Raw genomic sequence first — 17,819 nt, forward strand, 5'->3', positions numbered from 1 at the left:
GCAACCCTGTTACCATAATTACCAGACAAACTGACACAGACCGACGGATGGATTGTTACAAGATGTTATTAAATTTTATTTAACAATGTTCCTGTGTTCCTGAACATTTGTCACTTTATTGACCTGATCAATAGACCTCGTTACCTTTCATAAGTTCATGCGTGTTCCCGTTTAGTTTGTCCAGTCAAAAAATTGCCATTCACATTTAAAAGTTGTCTAATACAATATCATTTTCACACCAGCTTTTGTAGAAGAAAGATACATTTTTTAATTGAATACTTCTATTATTCCAATATAGCCCATTTATTTGGAGATACCAGCATGTCAAATCCATAAAGCTTGCTTATGAAACTAGTTCTACTAATTTATAATAATAATATTAATAATTTACTAACAAACCGAACACTTGCTGTCCCTTTCTTTCATTTAATTAACCAATTCATTTAAATATGCAAATAATAACTATATAAATAATAAGTAACATTTATGTTCTATATAAATAAGTAACATGACAATGAGGCCTTGTGATAGTTTATTATATAGATGTCAGTGCAAAACATTACAAACATTAATCTTTGAGTAAAAAGTCCAGTGTACTACTAAGCGTAAAATGACAGCACAACATTATAATAACAGAGCAGAAAATCATCTAACATTTAGACAGAAAAGCAAACAGACAAAACTTGAACTGTTGATAATGTATATGAATATAGGTACCTGTTGATATGAAAGGACTAAAGTATTTTATATTATATTCAGAGAGGATTTATTTACATAAGACTCTTTTTAATGAATAAATAGTAAAGATAAAGTAGTACATCTTGCATGCCCGTTTGAGGACACAATATGATCTGATTTTGCATTTAATAGCCATCTTTTCAAACACATGAAAGTACAGTGTAAATAATATATAATGAACCTTTCAGTTCACAAACAGAGAACTGAAAGTAAGAACTTTAGTAATCAATTAATTCATTTTTAATTTTGTTCCGATACACAATTTTCCCTCATTAAAGAGCAGGCTCTTACCCACATTTAGGTTTTATTTAATCAGGTTTCATAAAAGTAAAGCAAAAGCAAAGAAAATGATGTATTAGTTCTTTAAGGTGGCAAAGTTCTTCTACAAAACGTGTTAAAATCTACACAAAATGTGTTGTCCCTAAGCACACACACTACATGTGTTAAAATCTACACAACATGTGTCATTTTTAACATCTCTTTTTACAGGTTGTGTTATTTTCAACATCATTTTACATGTGAATGTTGACTTTGTTAATAAAGTATTTTTATTTTAAAAAAAAATTGTTTTGCGTTCATTTTAACTGGTCAAAAATAGCACATATGACACAAATTGTGTGATTTACGACACATTAGTGTGTTCAATATTTTAACACACTCCTTGTGTTAAGAACAATAACACACTGGTTGAGTTAAAAGTAACACAAAATGTGTTGTCCTTAACTACACACACAGGTGTGTTAAGATATAACACAGGTTGTGTTGTTTTTAACACACCCCTTTTAAGAGTGCATAATTAAAACCTTTACTTGGGTTCCGGAAATAGGCAATTACCGCATTACAAAAGTCCATAACCATTTCCCAGAATTGTTCCCATTTGCTCTTCTGTGCGCATTCATACATCTTATCACTGTAGTATCCTTGATTCTTGCCTATCATGGTGTCAATCTTCTTCAGTAGGTCATTGACCTGACCTCTGTCATTCAGATCTCTGTTGTTGATCACATGATAATCATGACATTTCTCTACGACTCTTTTGACTAGTGCATTCCCATCAATCTCTCCCTGCATTCTCTCCCGCACACACTCATCCCCGTATGTGAAGAGGATGATAACATGTTTCAGCACATCTTTACCATAAACCTTCTGCACTTTAGTCAGTATCTCTTCCTCCTGTTCTGTGAATCTGCCGAACGGCACAACAAATAAAAACGCATGAACTCCTGGAGCGGAGAGAAACACACTCCTCGCAAACTCCCTGGAGAGCTGATCTGGTGGAAGATTAGTACAGAAAAACCCCGGAGTGTCGATGACCGACACAGATCTGCCATTAATCTCTGCACTCTCAACACTAGATCTACCCGTAACAGCAGACAGACTTCTTCCACATGGGAATCTGTTCTCTCCCAGGATAGTGTTTCCCGAGGAGCTTTTCCCGACTCCGGTTTTCCCCAGGAGGACGATATTTATATTGCCATTGTTCGGCCGTGGCACTACTAGGAAGAGAGGAAATGTTCATCATTCTGCATATTATATATGTGTGTGTGTGTGTGTGTGTGTGTGTGTGTGTGTGTGTGTGTGTGGTCAAAACAAGGTTTACCTGCATTATTCCTCCTGTGACGCACATTTTCAGCCTGTGTGAGATTATCAAACACATTCATAATAACGTATTAGAATCATAAAAAAACATAAAATGAGCGGATGCGTCAATGATTTTAGGTGAAAAATGTCTGAATTATTGTTTTAATACCATTGTCTGCTTTTGTTCTGTTCGTAGTTGAGCTGCGAGACCTGAAACATATAAAATATAGAAAGCACATTTAAACCTCCTAGATTGAAGCTAAAAAGGGATAACTTTGGTGAAAATTAAGTCCTAATAAAACAACGACACATTTTCTTCGTCTAAACCCTCTGTCGCTTAACATATGTTTGTCCTCTCTCTCTCTCTCTCTCTCTCTCTCTCTGTTGTGAAGAAATGAGTCATTTTTAGACTAAAGCTTAATGAACCTTGATTTCTCTCAATACTAGAAATAAATCACACACTTTGATGTTGTGTTGATTTTGAGTTTTGAGTCTGCGAGTTGCAGCTGCAGCTTCTGACTTCCTGTTTTTGTGCGGTTGGATTTCCTGATCTGTGTGATTTTATCATGCGTGATTTTATCTGAATATTATTTTACATGCCAAAAATCTGGTACTGAAATGTTTGCAAGCTTTAAGCTGTTAAAAAGGGATGACTTTGGTGAAAATGAAGTGCTAATAAAACCCTGTCCACAGATTTAGAGCACTAAACTGCAGTCTGCTTCTTCTCTGGGTTCATCTTTTGTTCCAGTATAACTGAGAAAAACATATTCTCATTTCACCATTGTTGAGATGCATTGACTGAATCTTGAGGTCTGTGTGTACCTAAACAATAGATTTAAGAAAAAACTTAAGAAATCCTTTATATTATATCTAAAATTCTGAATATTTATGCAGAATCACAGTTATACTGTAACCAACAGCACAAATCACAAACATAAAGTTCAAATGATGATTGTCATAATATAACCTATACCATTAGATTGTTTTTTTTTGGTTCATATGTCAGTTTTAACTCATATACAACAGCCAAACAAAATCTAAAGTTAGTAACATAAGGGTCAAGAGTCCAACTAAAGCAAACACTGATCGCCATAACCCCATAATTCAATCAATGCATCTCGACAATGGTGATGAGCATAATATTCAATTAGGAAAAGTACAAAGTAGATGTAGTCAGCTTCTTCTCTGGGTTCATCTTTTGTTCCAGTATAACTGAGAAAAACTTCTTCTGCCTAAAAACCTGTTTCAGTTTCATAATGACATGAAATCCCCCATTCAGATCCACTATGTTCAGTTAAACTTCAACATTAACACAAATATCACACTGTTTTATAACACACTGACTAAAAGAATACAATGATGACGAACAGTCACGTTAAATCTGCTATTAAGGATGTACAAATACTCACTGCAATGCTGATCTTCAGAGGCTTGAACTGTGTGTAGTTTAGTTTGAGTTTTTGACTCAGCACAGATTTATAAACTCTTCAGATGTGATCGGCTCCACCCACTAGAAGAGGAACAAGCTCAATGGAAATTTACTGAGTCTGAGATGAAACCGCAGATGTTATGCTATATTCTGTGAAATAACACAGAACAGTCATTCTTACATGATTATTAATGATGACTTGATATTTACCTTTATATATATTAAGTCTGCTTGAAAATATACTGATATTTAATTAGATTTTTAGGGGACAATTATTTCACTTATCAATTACATCAAAGAAGATGTAATAGATATCATCAGTTTTGTATATTGTGAAACTTTCTGTAAATGATTGGCAGTAAAAGTGATGGCTCAGAGTGTATTCCCTGAAGATTTAGTCATTCTATGCTGATGTAGATTTATGAAGACATGATATGCCACAATATCCACTTGAAATAGAATAAACATGAATAAACATGAATATGTAGTGATGAGGACACAAAGTTATGTTTGACTAAACAGTATCCTAAACTAAAGTACAAATGTAGTGTACTTGTGTGAAAGTGTGAAACGATTGTTGGTTGAAGCTCTGGACAGTGAAAGATTATTAAACTCATGATCTGGTCCTTCACTATTAGCTCAGGCAAAACAACAACACATCATCTTTGTTTCATCCCTCTGTCACTTTACACACGTTTGTCCAGCAGATGTCGCTCTCTCTCGCTCGCTCTCTCTCTCTCTCTCTCTCTCTCGTAGAAAGAGAGAGTCAACAACATTCCTGAATGTTATCACGTCTTATTTTACAGTTTTGGTTTCATAACATGAATTAGCCTAATAGGTGGCTACACATAAATCATGATTTTTTTTTTTTTTTTTTTTTTTTGAATCATGAAAATCTGAATCTCAGACCCTGGTCGTAAAAATCGAAGGCTTGAAAGTAAAAAGAAAGTCTTGAAAGTCACTTGAAGAAGAGTTCAGTGGGCTGGTCAATCGAAAGTGAAAGAACAGAACCGCCATTTTGATGAATCCTCAGAGAACCATTTTACAGCATTTCTCTCCGTGCTCTGAATGTGATCACAGAAACCTCAGCAAGATTATCTACAGATATTCACCTGTTTAAACAGCAACCGAGACAGAACAACTAACGGTAAGGCGACTCCTCTGTGTCCTAAGAACTCGTATAAATTATACTTGATCAGTATTTGTTTTTTAACGCCTCGGATATACTCGACGAGCTTATGCTGAACGTGCGCCTGTTTCACACACACACACACACACACACACACACACACACACACACACACACGCACGCACGCACGCACGCACGCACGCACGCACGCACACACTTCGTTTGCAGTTTGCAACTCATCAGCTGTAGATAGGGGTGGGCGATATGGAAAAAATATCATATCACGATTTTTTTAGGAAAATCACGATCACGATTTTTTATCACGATTCTTTTTCAAGTTGGTTTTAATATTTTGCAAGTGGCTGTTCATTACAGCCAAACTAATGTCCTTATGTTAAAAACAAAGCCTTAGGTATCAAAGGCATACATTTAGGCCAGTGGCGAAGATAAAAATCTTTGTCATTATTTTCTTTGTTATTAAAAAAATAAGACAAGATAAACATTACACAAATTAATATTCAAATTAAATAAATAGTGCTTTATTTTTCAGATGCACTAGGTGTATTTAGCAGTAGCATTGAAGAAAGTAATTAAATTAAACAAATATGAAATTAAAACACTACAGAGACTTCACTGAATGAATTGATTAAAGCTACAATTAAAGTTCTCAGTCAGTGAGTGATTTTTTCCTTGTGTTTTTTTTTTTTTTTTACTAAAGAGATAGTTCCCTCAAAATGAAAATGGTCTTAATTTACTCTCTCAAGATGTTTTAAACCTGAATAAGTTTCTTTCTTCTGTTGAAAATAAAAGTTATTTTGAATAATGTGGGTAACCGAACAGTTGCTGGTCCCCCTATAGTTTTTTATAGGTTCTCTCCTGTAAGTTAATGGGGACCAGCAACTGTTTGATTACCCACATTAAAAAAAATCGTCTTTTGTGTTCAGCACAAGAAAGAAATTAATAAAGGTTTGTAACAACATTAGAATGAGTAAATAATGACAGATTTTTTTTTTTTTTTTTGTGAACTATCCCTTTAAGGACATGCGGCAGTACTATTTATTCCTGTCGCTTTTAGACCAGCACGCGACCTGTTTAATATAGACGCATATTACACCAGATATTCTCTCAAATGTTTGCTTTCACTTTAGACATAGCCTGTTTATGTACACATTGTGTGTATTTAACAGTATTAGCATAATAAGACTCGAAAGATAACTGTTTGACAGGCTTCTAGTGCCTGCATGTGATTGTCGGGGGTATATGCGCTCAGGAAAGCGCACGTTAGAACAGCGCATCAGCGCGTGAATTAAATGTTTAACCGGCAAGGCTTATGCAAATAACGAACTTTTGTGAATTGCAGTGTCCCATACCTATTCATTAACGTGTGATGTGTAGGCTACGTCGCGTTGTACAGTTTGAGACGGGGCGCCAGAACTGAACTGATAGGACGCACTGTAACACGATACTACGATATTTCTTCAAAAGCAGATCGTGGAGACATTTTAATCGTCCACGATTAAAAATCGTCATATCGCACACCCCTAGCTGTAGATACACATTTATTCACTATTTTTATTTCAAAAAGTTGTTATTAGCAACTTTTATTTTTAAAAAAAGTTGTGCCAGTATTGTAATGGGTCTTCGTACCCTTTTACAGTTAGTAAACATGGTGACGTTTTTATGTGGGCGGAGCTTAGGTGGAGGCAGAATGATCCCTCGGCCGCTTCACTAACGCTAGTTAGCAACTAGCTTGTTTTTTTTAACAATGACTGGAGAAAATCCGATTTCATCTTAATGTGTAAGGTCATTCAGTGTCCAGGACCGCGATTCCCAGATAGCAAACTGACATTGAATCAACGTGGAAATATGACATCGAAACAACGTTGATCTGACATTGTTTTGCTCATCGAATTAACGTTGAACCAACGTCAGACGCGTCATTCTTTCAAAACTAACGGAAAATCAACTTGAAATCAACGCGTTGTTTCAACGTTATGAAAGCAAACCAATTTTCGATTTTCATTTAGCTTTGAAGAATGCCGCGTCTGACGTTGGTTCAACGTTAATTCGATGAGCAAATCAACGTTGTTTCAATGTCATGAGAGACGTCGTTTCCACGTTGATTCAATGTCAGTTTGCTGTCTGGGTTGTTATTTCCAAAAGTTATTTTTAAGGGACGGAACCAGATTGGCCGACCCGTAGCCCCCAACACCCACTCAATGCATGGACGATCTGACAGGATTAACGTACGTTACCTCGGTTGAGTGGCCTGACTTCTACACCTACCTTATAGATTAATTTTTCATAAATTCGTGCACTAAACAACAAAACAAGATGACATTTAATAACAGTAACAATTAATCTAAGATCCTTATTATAGCCGAATCTGTGCTTGTTTGTATTGGCCGCCTCCAGTTTTCACTTTGTTTTGCCTCCAGCTAGCGCCGTGACGTAACTGTGACGTCGGCGTAAAAGGGGTCTATACAGTTAGGCTAGGCTACACTTTTCATTTTAAGTTGCTCAAGCAAGTGGCAAAACATTTAAACTTGTATTAGTTAAAATAGCAAACATTTTAAATTAAAACGTTCAACTGACAAAAACAGCAGACTATCACACCGTTTCTTTATATCACTGTCAAATGTGTAAAAGTAACACCTACGCAGGATTTTGGTTAATAATTAAGTGAATAATTGAGTGATGATTGTTTGATTATTGAAGACTCCTGATGATAACAAGCAGAATCACTGAAGAAAAGAGAAACGATGTTTAGCTGACATCTATCTGTGATATAATATTTCTTGTGTGTTTCAGTGATGGAGCATCTTCAGATTCTGCTGACGGGTAAAACCGGTTCAGGAGTGAGCGCTTCTGGAAACACTATCGTGGGTCTAAAAGTGTTTCAGTCCGGCCGAAGCCTGACCTCCATCACTGACAGATGCCAAACACACACGGCTGTAGTGTCCAACACAAGAGTTACAGTGATGGACACCCCAAACTTCTTTAACTCATCTGACATTGATCTGAGTATGGAGATAAAGAGAGGACTGAACATGTGCTCTTCAGGAGTTCATGCGATCCTTCTGGTTCTGCCTTTACACACTTTCACTCAGCAAGATGCTGACGTCCTGGTCCTATTCAAGCAGATGTTTGGAGAGAAGGCCATGAAACACACATTAGTCCTCTTCACACACGGAGACGAGCTTGAAAATAAATCTCTTGATCAACTAATAAGAAGAAACACCGAGCTGTCCAAACTAATAAAGGAGTGTGGAGGAAGATTTCACCTGCTGAACAACAAAGATCTGAACGACAGAGATCAGGTCCATGAACTCCTGATGAAGATCCAACGACTGGTGTCTGAAAATCAGGACAGATGCTACACTTTACAGATGTTTGAGGCTCAGTCACACAAAGTACATCTGAAGCTTAAATATCTGTGTGTTGTCAGTGTTGTCATCGTGTTAATAGTAGGTTGTGTTAATATGGAGAAGGACGGTTCTTGGGATCTTAGCTCATTTTTGTATGGTTGTGTCAGAGGAGTCTTATCAGCAGTGTCAGGAGCTGCGTCAGGATTCATCTGGGCAAAGATTTGGAGAAACCGGTGTCGGAGGATTGGGAAATATACAAAACAACATCATAAAACTGTGAAACTGCTGGGAGTCCTGAGCGGTTTTGCTGCTGGAGGGATCAGTGTGTGTTTATTGGGTCCAGTGGGTTCATCAGCAGTATTATTAGGAGGAATAGAGGGCGCTGTTGTGGCTTACACCACAATCATGAACCAGTGCGCATATTTATGATGAATCATTCTCAGTATGGCTGCACTTTAATATTTCATGTCCCTCGTATTATAAATGTTAAACTGTTCACAATGTGCACATGGAGACTTCCGTACTCGAGAGCAGTTGCCTGGAATGAATTGCCAGATTATTTAAAACAAATACAAGAGGCGTGGCCCTTTACAAGAGAAGTTAAAAAATGGCTTTCCAATAGGTGGTTTGCAGTCACGTGATTGTGTTGACGCGCGGAACGGAGATGGAGGGCAAGGAGTGAAGAGCGCAATGGACGAGATGGAGGAAAATCTGTACTGTACTACTTTAGACGCGATTACAAGAGAAATATATAAACAGAAAATCGAAACATATGTAGGATGTGATCCTTACGTTATGAAGAGGACCAATTTTCAACTGAATTGAGAGATTTGCCTGCCATCGAGGCTGTAGATATCAGCAACTAACTCGTCTTACAGACATACTTTGACTTTACAAAGTTCAGAAACTGGTACGTTACACAAACAGCCACATAAGTGTATTTAAACACCTTAATAATGTAATTATAAGCCACATAAATAATGTATTAACTCACATTTGATGAAGTGATCACTGCACACACACACAGGCAATTTTGAGTGTGTTATAATGCTTCCTAAATATAGAAATCACTTCCTGCCCCCCATCTGTGTTTCGCGCCATGGCAACGCAGTGGCGTGACGTCACGTGAAAACAAGCTATTAAGATCCTATATGAATTTATTATGGTGTGAGATGTTCGTTTTTGATTTTATTCCCACTGGTAGCGGTCGTCCATTTTATGAGGACCACAATGGAAATAAGCCTGAGGCTTTTTTGTGTATTTTATCCTCGACAATTAGCCTTGAAATGTGTATGAATTGCCTTTGGCATGATTGTATTTGTTTAAGAGTATTGTTGAATAAATCAAATCAAATTATATGTTTGTTTCTATTTTACCATACTTTATTAAATGCATCTTTTTTTAACAGAAGTGCTGCTTTATGTAATCTGAGCATCGCTAAATCCTTTTTTCAAATGCTACCTTGAAATTATTGATAAGTGTAATTTTATGACTTATTTTCAGCTGAAAAGCTTGGATGGGTGTTCTAGATGGGCTTAAACCTCCTGGATCTTCACCAGAAGGGATGTATAACTTTAGAAAATTAAAAATATTTGACTAATACAAACAGTGACAAAATTTGAAGATGGAAAACAGTATTCTTCATTAACACTTTTTTTTATTATTCTTTATTCATTTTTAATATAATTTCTTTGGTTTAAGCAGACGTTGCCATAATTTGCCATTTAATAAGAGCAACTTGGGTACAGACTAACTTATAAAATAAAAACAGATGATTGTAAAACCCCTAGAAGAACAAGAGCTCCTGGATGACATCATCTTCCAGTAAATTAACATTCTCATAAACATTGTTGTGCATGGTTGATGTTTCACTTTAAAAATGACATTTTCTTCATCAAAATCTCATTAAATTTTTTTCACTTAATTTTCTCATTACAACAAAAACATGAATCATTAAAAAAAAGCAACAATGATACTCAGCATTATAATTAATTTCTCTTACAGAAATTTACAGAGCTTTATTTTCCAAGCATATATTATAATGCATTATTTGTACTTGGCAAAAAGTATTACAGGGGAAAAAAATAAAATTAAGTTCAATTATAGTGTACCGGCTCATACAAACGAACCAAAGACCGCTAAGGAACTGAGTGACTGGAATAACTTCTGTGACGCATTTCTTTGTACAGCTTGCATGATGTTTTATTTTTACAGGCTTGCACGCTTTACACGCTCAACAAAGATTTGTGCTCCAGCACTCACCCCCATTCTTCCATATTAACACACACAAACAACAGGTGTTTTAACCACACGTAATAAACGACACGCCCATTATCATTTGGTCACATGACTTTCCCATTAAATGGCTCCTACATACCAGCCCCTAATTATTATAAATCGATAATTATTTTAAATATACATAGGAGACATTTATAAATACAAGATCTGACAATACACATTTTTTTTTAAATTACAACAATCATAAATGTTTGCACATCAATTATTCAGTACCGAGTTCTTGTAAAGCTCATAACACAGTATCAACACCAGGTGAATTCACCATCGATGTGAAGTGAGAAGTATGTAGTGTGTCAATGTGATTAAGGGTGATAAGTCCATGTCTGTGTTAAAAAGTCAATTCCCTTTCAAGGAAAAATGTCACATATCCACCTCTTGCAGAAGGCAGATTTTGGTCACTGGTCTGATCAAACAGTTTGTCTTGGTCTTAAGTCTCACTTGACGAACAAAGCCTTGGTTATCTGGAAACGCCTGAATCACTTTTCCAGTTATCCATGAATTACGTGGTGCTGAGTCATCAACCAAAAGCACGATATCACCTGGAACGAAGTTACGAGATGGAGCTGACCATTTTTGTCGCTCTTGCAGTTGAGGCAAGTATTCCTTTGTCCATCGTTTCCAGAACAGATCTGATATTTATTGTGCCCGTTTCCATCGACGCCGAGCATATAGATCCTCCTTTTGAAAAACTCCTGGTGGCAATGATGGGGTAGTCTTTAACAGCAGCAAATGATTGGGTGTCAGTGCTTCCAAATCATTGGCATCAGTAGATTCCTTAGTAATGGGACGTCCATTAATAATTGCTTCAACTTCACATAGAACTGTATGAAGACCTTCTTCATCAAGGTTTTGTGTTCTTAAGGTGGCATTGAGTACTTTTCTTACAGACCTAATCATTCTTTCCCATATGCCTCTGTGATGTGAACCAGTGGGGGGATTAAAAATCCACTTTATTCCCTTCTGCAGAAGCATGTTGTTGATCCGAGATTGGTTCCAACGTTCAATAGCTTGCCTTAACTCACATTTCGCTCCACGAAAATTTGTACCATTGTCAGATTGCATTTCCAAGACTTGTCCACGTCGTGCGATAAATCGTCGCAGTGCATTAATAAAGGAATCAGTATCCAATGACTGCACCACTTCAATGTGAATAGCACGAATGGCTAGACATGTGAAGATAACTCCGTATCTCTTCACCATACTTCTTCTGATTTTAATTTCAAAGGGTCCAAAACAGTCGACTCCGACGTATGTAAATGGAGGTTTATCTGGAGAAACTCTATTCAGAGGTAGGTTTGCCATCTGTTGATGCCCTGGGGCTGCTTGCAAACGCTTGCAGATCACACACTTGGACAATATCTTCCTTATGGCTACACTGGCGCCGGGTATCCAATATCTCTGATGCAACCTTGATAGCATATAGTTTCGACCACCATGACCCACCTCTTGATGTATATGTTTAAGAATGATGTTTGAGATGTGAAAATCCTTAGCAAGTATAGCGGGATGTTTCGTCTCTTCAGGCATAACTGCCCTACTCAAACGTCCGCCGACTCTTATAACACCATCTTCTAGGATAGAATTGAGCTTATAAATGTGACTGTTCTTTTTCACATTTTCTCCCTTTTGCAAGCTTGAGATTTGAGAAAAAGAGTATCTTTTTCTTTGGCAGTAACGAATTACCTCTAATTCAGCTTTCTTTAGCTCAACCACAGAAAGATCATTTTTGCAACATTGTGCCTTGATTTTCTCCATTTCCTCTTGCATATGTTGAGTTTGTTGGGTTTTGTCAATGCAAGATTGTGTTAAAGGGTTAGTTCGCCCATTTAAGACATGAAGTTGTATGCAATCCTTACCAACACTATAGTGTATACACACTGACCCTCTCTGTTGTGACCCCCCTGGTCAGAGTTCTGACCGCTGGAAGTTTTTCAATGAAGTACTCCCGGCTATTTTCCGGGGCCACAAAACTGTGCGTTTTTACGTGAAAAAATGATTTGCGTTTCAAAGCTTGATTAATTTACCACACAAAAAACACGCCGGGCAAAATTCATACCTCAGTTTTAATGCGGCACTATTTTCTATCCATTTCTATCAATCCGCGCTGCCGCAACGTCAACAGTGAGCACGTTACGATCAGCTGTTGATAGCGCGCGACTCGCTGACAACATGTCTGACTGCGAAACTTAGGATGATGAAACGAATTTTAGCACAATGTCAGATGGATCAGATGATGAAAGTAATTTTAGCACAACGACAAAGGGATACCTTATGAACCGGAGTATACCAATGCCGAACTAACCTATCGATTGACGAGGAGGCCAGCTGTCTGCATTAGCTACATCCAATGACATTTTCCCTGCAATGCTAAATGCAGGTGTCCTGGAGACGTTCTTCTTCGAACCTAAACTGAATTGGAAAAAGCGACCCAAACCAGCTGGACTTGACGGTCAGATGTCGGCTGAGTAAGTGTGATCGCTCATGTTGCTTTGTAGTTTTTTTATTTAAGAATTTAACGTTGTCTTGACTAGTTGGCTATATAATAGGCCTAGTCTATCTGACTGCATTATTATTATTATTATACTGAGTGGACAGTAATACAATTATTAATAAATTAATAATTTTATTACTGTCTTGACACCAAATGTCTCATCAGCTTGTTTACCGTATAGTTTAGACATGGGATCATAAAGTGAGCTTACCCGTGGTACTGGTAGCAAACAGCAAAACTCTTTAAAATATTTTTTTTCCCTTTTCCTCCTTGGTTGGGGATGTAATCGTCTTCGCTGAAGTGAGCACACACAAGAAAATCCTTTATTATGGATATTTTAGCTCCCATGGCAACCAGCCAAAGCTGTCTCATATAGGAAACAGGAAAACGATGGAATCTGAACTTTGATCCTCGAACATCCTTGTGGTCACAGCCTGGGAATTTACAAGTTCGCACTATTGTTAATTTAATACTTTTTACCTAGTTGTCAATCGATTGTGTAAAAACTATGGAACAGCTGATCGTAACGTGCGCACTGTTGACGTTGCGGCAGCGCGGATTGATAGAAATGGATCGAAAATAGTGCTGCATTAAAACTGAGGTATGAATTTTGCCCGGCGTGTTTTTTGTGTGGTAAATTAATCAAGCATTGAAACGCAAATCATTTTTTCACGTAAAAACGCACAGTTTTGTGGCCCTGGAAAATAGCCGGGGAAAATAGAAGAAGAAGAAAATAGTACTTCATTGAAAAACTTCCAGCGGTCAGAACTCTGACCAGGGGGGTCACAACAGAGAGGGTCAGTGTGTATGCACTATAGTGCTGGTAAGGATTGCATAAAACTTCATGTCTTAAATGGGCGAACTAACCCTTTAAAGACATACGCAGTGATTTCCTCTTCTGACTTAGATTGAAGAGTAATTGCCTGAATCTGAGGATCCAAGCCACTGACTGCTTCAAAAGAGTCCAAGAAGAGAAATACTGGATGAAGTATGTTGTAACATCCACATTCTCTTCTATTTGTACAGCATTGACTGTAACAGTTGTTTTTATATCTGGATCATCTGGTGAACATCCCCCCAGGTCAATCGGATTAACTGGCCATTCCTGTTCAGGCAAAAGAAGGAACTGAGGTCCAAACACCCAATTCTTGTTCTTCAAGAATGATTTCACACTCAACCCTCTAGAAGCTATATCTGCTGGATTAACCGCAGTGTTCACATACCGCCATTGTGATGATCGAGACACCTTAAGGATTTCTGAAACTCTGTTGGCAACAAAAGTTTTGTACCTAGAAACTTCGTTTTTGATGTATTTAAGTACGGAAGTGCTATCGGCTTCAAAGGAGCTACTCTATAGCTTTCCCCATTACGAAAGCGACGTACGATTGTGAGTCAACGTTATGCAAAAGCAGATAAGAAACTACTCCATAACCATCTTCACTCGCGTCAGAAAAGTGGTGTAATTGTGCTGTGCTCACCTCTCCGAAACCCATTGGTTTGAAGCATCTATCAATTTTGAAGTTTTCCAATTCACGTAATCCGTCCAACCACTTGATCCAATCCTGAGCATTTGAAGCAGGAATAATTTCATACCAGCCTAGTTTCTTCCTGCACAGATCTTGCAAGATCTTTTTTACATATAAAATCACAGGAGACAGAATTCCTAAAGGATCATAGACAGAACTCATGGTAGCCAGGATCCCTCTTTTGGTCAAAGGTCTTTGCTGCAACACAATCTTAAACTTGAAGGCATCGGACTGTATGCACCATTGTACTCCCAGCACTCTTTCCACCGGAAGTTGATCCTGGTCCAAATCCAAGTCCTTCACATTTTTTGCTCTTAATTCCTCTGGAATGTTTGCCAAAACATTTCGATTGTTAATCATCCATTTCGACAGTGGAAAACCTCCTTTCGCGCAAATAGCAACAAGGTCGTGATACAGAGAAACAGCTTTTTCCTCTGAATTTACTGACAACAGACAGTCATCCACATAAAAACAGTGCAGGATTGCTTCAATTACTTCCTTGCTGAAGTATTTGTTGTCTTCAGCACACCTTCTGAGGGCAAAATTTGCACAACTGGGTGATGATGTAGCTCCAAAAAGATGCACGACCATCCGATACTCAACCAGAGTTTGAGTAAGGTCACCGTCAGGCCACCAAAAAAATCTCAGCATATCTGCATCATCTTTTGGCACCCTCACCTGATGAAACATGGCTTCGATATCTGATGTGATCACAACTCTTTCCTTCCTGAATCTGGAGATCACTCCAATCAATGAACTGGTGAGATCTGGACCCTGTAACAGTTGGGTATTCAGCGATATCCCTCGAAATGTGGCACCACAATCAAATACAACCCGGAGCTTTCCTTTTCGTGGGTGATGGACGCCATGATGGGGTATGTACCATACCTTCCCGTCGTTGCGTCTTAAATCTTCCATTGGCACTCTCTCAGCATAACCTTTAGAAATAAGGTCCTTCATGAAAACCGAATATTCTGAATGAAACAAAACATCCTTTTTCAACCTTTTCTTTAGGTTTAGAGCACGCTGTTCAACAATCGACCTGTTGTTTGGCATACAAACATTTTTCTTCCTCAAAGGTAAGCCAATAGAATAATGCCCATCTACAAGCTTTAATGAGTCTGTTACCATCTCAATGAACTTGTGATCTTCTCTTGAAAATCCAACTTGTTCGTTTTTGTTACATTCAGGAAAATCGACCTTGAATTGTTGTTGCCAAAGCTCTCCCAAGTTTGAAACTTAAATCCTGTTAACTGTAACATCAGGATACTCAAAGGAAGACTGGTCCCCATCATCTCCTCTTAGTGGTCCATTTACTGTCCATCCCAACCTGGTTTTAATTGCATATGGTCCATTATTGACACTGCAGATCACTTGAATTGGCTCCATAACCCTTGGGGCATTGATTCCTATGAGTAATTCAACCTCAGAGTCAATTTCAGTTAGAGTCACGTGTTTCAGATGAGGCCATCTCTTTAGATCCTTTTGTCTTGGGATGTTTCCGCTATGCACAGGCATGGTATTTTGTGTATAGGGATCAGGCAACTCCCAAAAGTCGTCTTTGTTCAAACCTGCCACTTCTAATCCAGAAACCACATGGGTAGTTGTGACTTTCTCCTGTCCCATAGTACGCAAGAGAATGTTAGTCTTTTTACCTGAAAGACCAAGTCTGTTCATCAATGCAGGTGTACAAAATACTGCAGTGCTACCTTGATCCAGAAAAGCGTAAGTAACAACAGTCTTATTTCCTTTTTTAGATTTCACTTGTACAGGAACCACTGAAAGTTTACATTCAAATTCACCAGACTCAACAGATCCCGAAACACTGCCCATTACAGTGTCCATTTGTCTCCTGACGGGGTTTGAATCGATCTCCTTTTCTTTAGGATAGATGTGAAGTATACTTGGATGCTTAAGATTACACACTTTACATGAAAGGCGATTTCTACAATCTCTACTGATGTGCCCTGTGCACATACAGCCAAAACAAACGCCATTCTCTTTTAAGAACGCAATCTTCTCCCCGTGACTCCTCTTTTCCAATAGAGGGCACCATTCCAGAGCATGTCCACGTCTACAAAACAAACAACTCTTGTTGCTAGGTGAAACGATTTCTTTTTTGCTGGATCCAATTTCTGATTTAGTTTCCATTGCTGTAACGGTAGTAGCAAAACTGCTTCTTTTAGATTTGAGATAAGACTGAGGTTTGCCTTTGTTCAACATTTTACTTCCTGTCAATACTGGACTATCCTGTATGTCTCCAAAAACTGGATCACTCATTATTTTTACTTGTCTTTCAACAAAGTTAACAATGTCGCTGAAGGTAGCTCTTTGATTGACAGCTTCCTGCAATTCACAGACTTCAGATCTCCATTTTTCCCTCAATTTGTATGGTAATTTCTTTACTACAGTCAACATATTAGAGGGCGTATCCAACTCATGAAAATACTGAATATCTTCCATGGAGTTACAACAACTTCTTAGGAACAGACTATAATCCTGTAAAGCTTTGACATCTTCACTTTTGATATTTGACCATGAAAGAGCCTTTTCCATATAGGTAGATGCAATTATATACTGGTCACCAAAGTGCTCTTGAAGTAAACCTTTGGCTCTTAAATACCCACGGTCGGCAGGCATATGCTGGCAACTTTTTATAATCTCTTTTGGATGACCCCTGGTATACTGTTCCAGAAAGTATAAGATGTCACTCGAGCTTTCAGTTTTACGCTCCACACCACTTTCAAAGGATTTCATGAAGGCATGATATTGTAGTGGGTTTCCATCGAACACTTGAATTTCTCTTTTAGGCAAAGGTGACAAACACTGTTGTTGAATCAATAAAGATGTAATTTCATTTTGTTTATCCATAATATGAAGAACTTGATCAGTATTTCCTGGACCAGCATTCACAATTCCGCTTGGAATTGTTTGACTCAACTTTGAGATGTTCTGGGAATAAATTGTCTGAGAAACATTCCCTTTGTTTGCCTTGACACCTGCATTACCACCATCCTTAGAAGAAACAATTTGAAGTGTTCAAGCTGTAGGAGTAAATGAAATTGCATCAACGTTGAGAGTCTGTGTTGCCTGTTGTCCTCTATCAAAATAGGAATTCATTCCATCAGACCGATGAGTCACATCACTTTTAACATAATGCACACTAGAACCTTTAAGCACTTTCACTTTTGCAATTGTTGCAGCAATCTTCATATACTCAAAACCCTCTTTCTGTTTCCTTAAGTTCTGTTCCTTTTCT

The 17,819-nt window shown here is 37.8% G+C and overlaps 2 protein-coding genes across 3 annotated transcripts; one reads left to right on the top strand and one right to left on the bottom strand.

The window, feature by feature from the left end:
* Window positions 1–519: 519 nt before the first annotated feature.
* LOC148981907 (GTPase IMAP family member 7-like) lies at window positions 520–3,929 on the bottom strand. Of its 2 annotated transcripts, none has more exons than XM_089129229.1 (4): window positions 3,729–3,929; window positions 2,489–2,529; window positions 2,339–2,372; window positions 520–2,231 (listed from the first exon to the last, which is right to left on the bottom strand). In XM_089129229.1, exons 2-4 carry the CDS (start codon window positions 2,489–2,491, stop codon window positions 1,507–1,509), a joined length of 762 nt encoding a protein of 253 aa, XP_088985355.1. In that variant the 5' UTR covers window positions 2,492–2,529; window positions 3,729–3,929; the 3' UTR covers window positions 520–1,506. The 2 variants fall into 2 exon arrangements, with proteins under 2 accessions (XP_088985355.1, XP_088985354.1); XM_089129228.1 differs by having other exon boundaries at window positions 520–2,234; window positions 3,729–3,926.
* An 820-nt stretch (window positions 3,930–4,749) lies between these two features.
* Window positions 4,750–9,599, top strand: LOC148981908 (uncharacterized). Its single transcript, XM_089129211.1, has 2 exons — window positions 4,750–4,895; window positions 7,689–9,599. Exon 2 carries the CDS (start codon window positions 7,691–7,693, stop codon window positions 8,672–8,674), a length of 984 nt encoding a protein of 327 aa, XP_088985337.1. The 5' UTR covers window positions 4,750–4,895; window positions 7,689–7,690; the 3' UTR covers window positions 8,675–9,599.
* The last annotated feature ends 8,220 nt before the right edge of the window (window positions 9,600–17,819 follow it).

The sequence above is a fragment of the Pimephales promelas genome, chromosome 3 (assembly GCF_988280905.1).
Source record: "Pimephales promelas chromosome 3, fPimPro1.hap1.1, whole genome shotgun sequence".
NCBI lineage: Eukaryota > Metazoa > Chordata > Actinopteri > Cypriniformes > Leuciscidae > Pimephales > Pimephales promelas.

Excerpts from the sequence above, each read along its gene's own strand:
- LOC148981907 (XM_089129228.1), bottom strand. Across the intron at positions 2,235-2,338 it reads TCACAGGAGGAATAATGCAG|TAGTGCCACGGCCGAACAAT; the intron begins GTAAACCTTGTT and ends CTCTCTTCCTAG.
- LOC148981908 (XM_089129211.1), top strand. The coding sequence starts at position 7,691 with ATGGAGCATCTTCAGATTCTGCTGACGGGTAAAACCGGTTCAGGAGTG.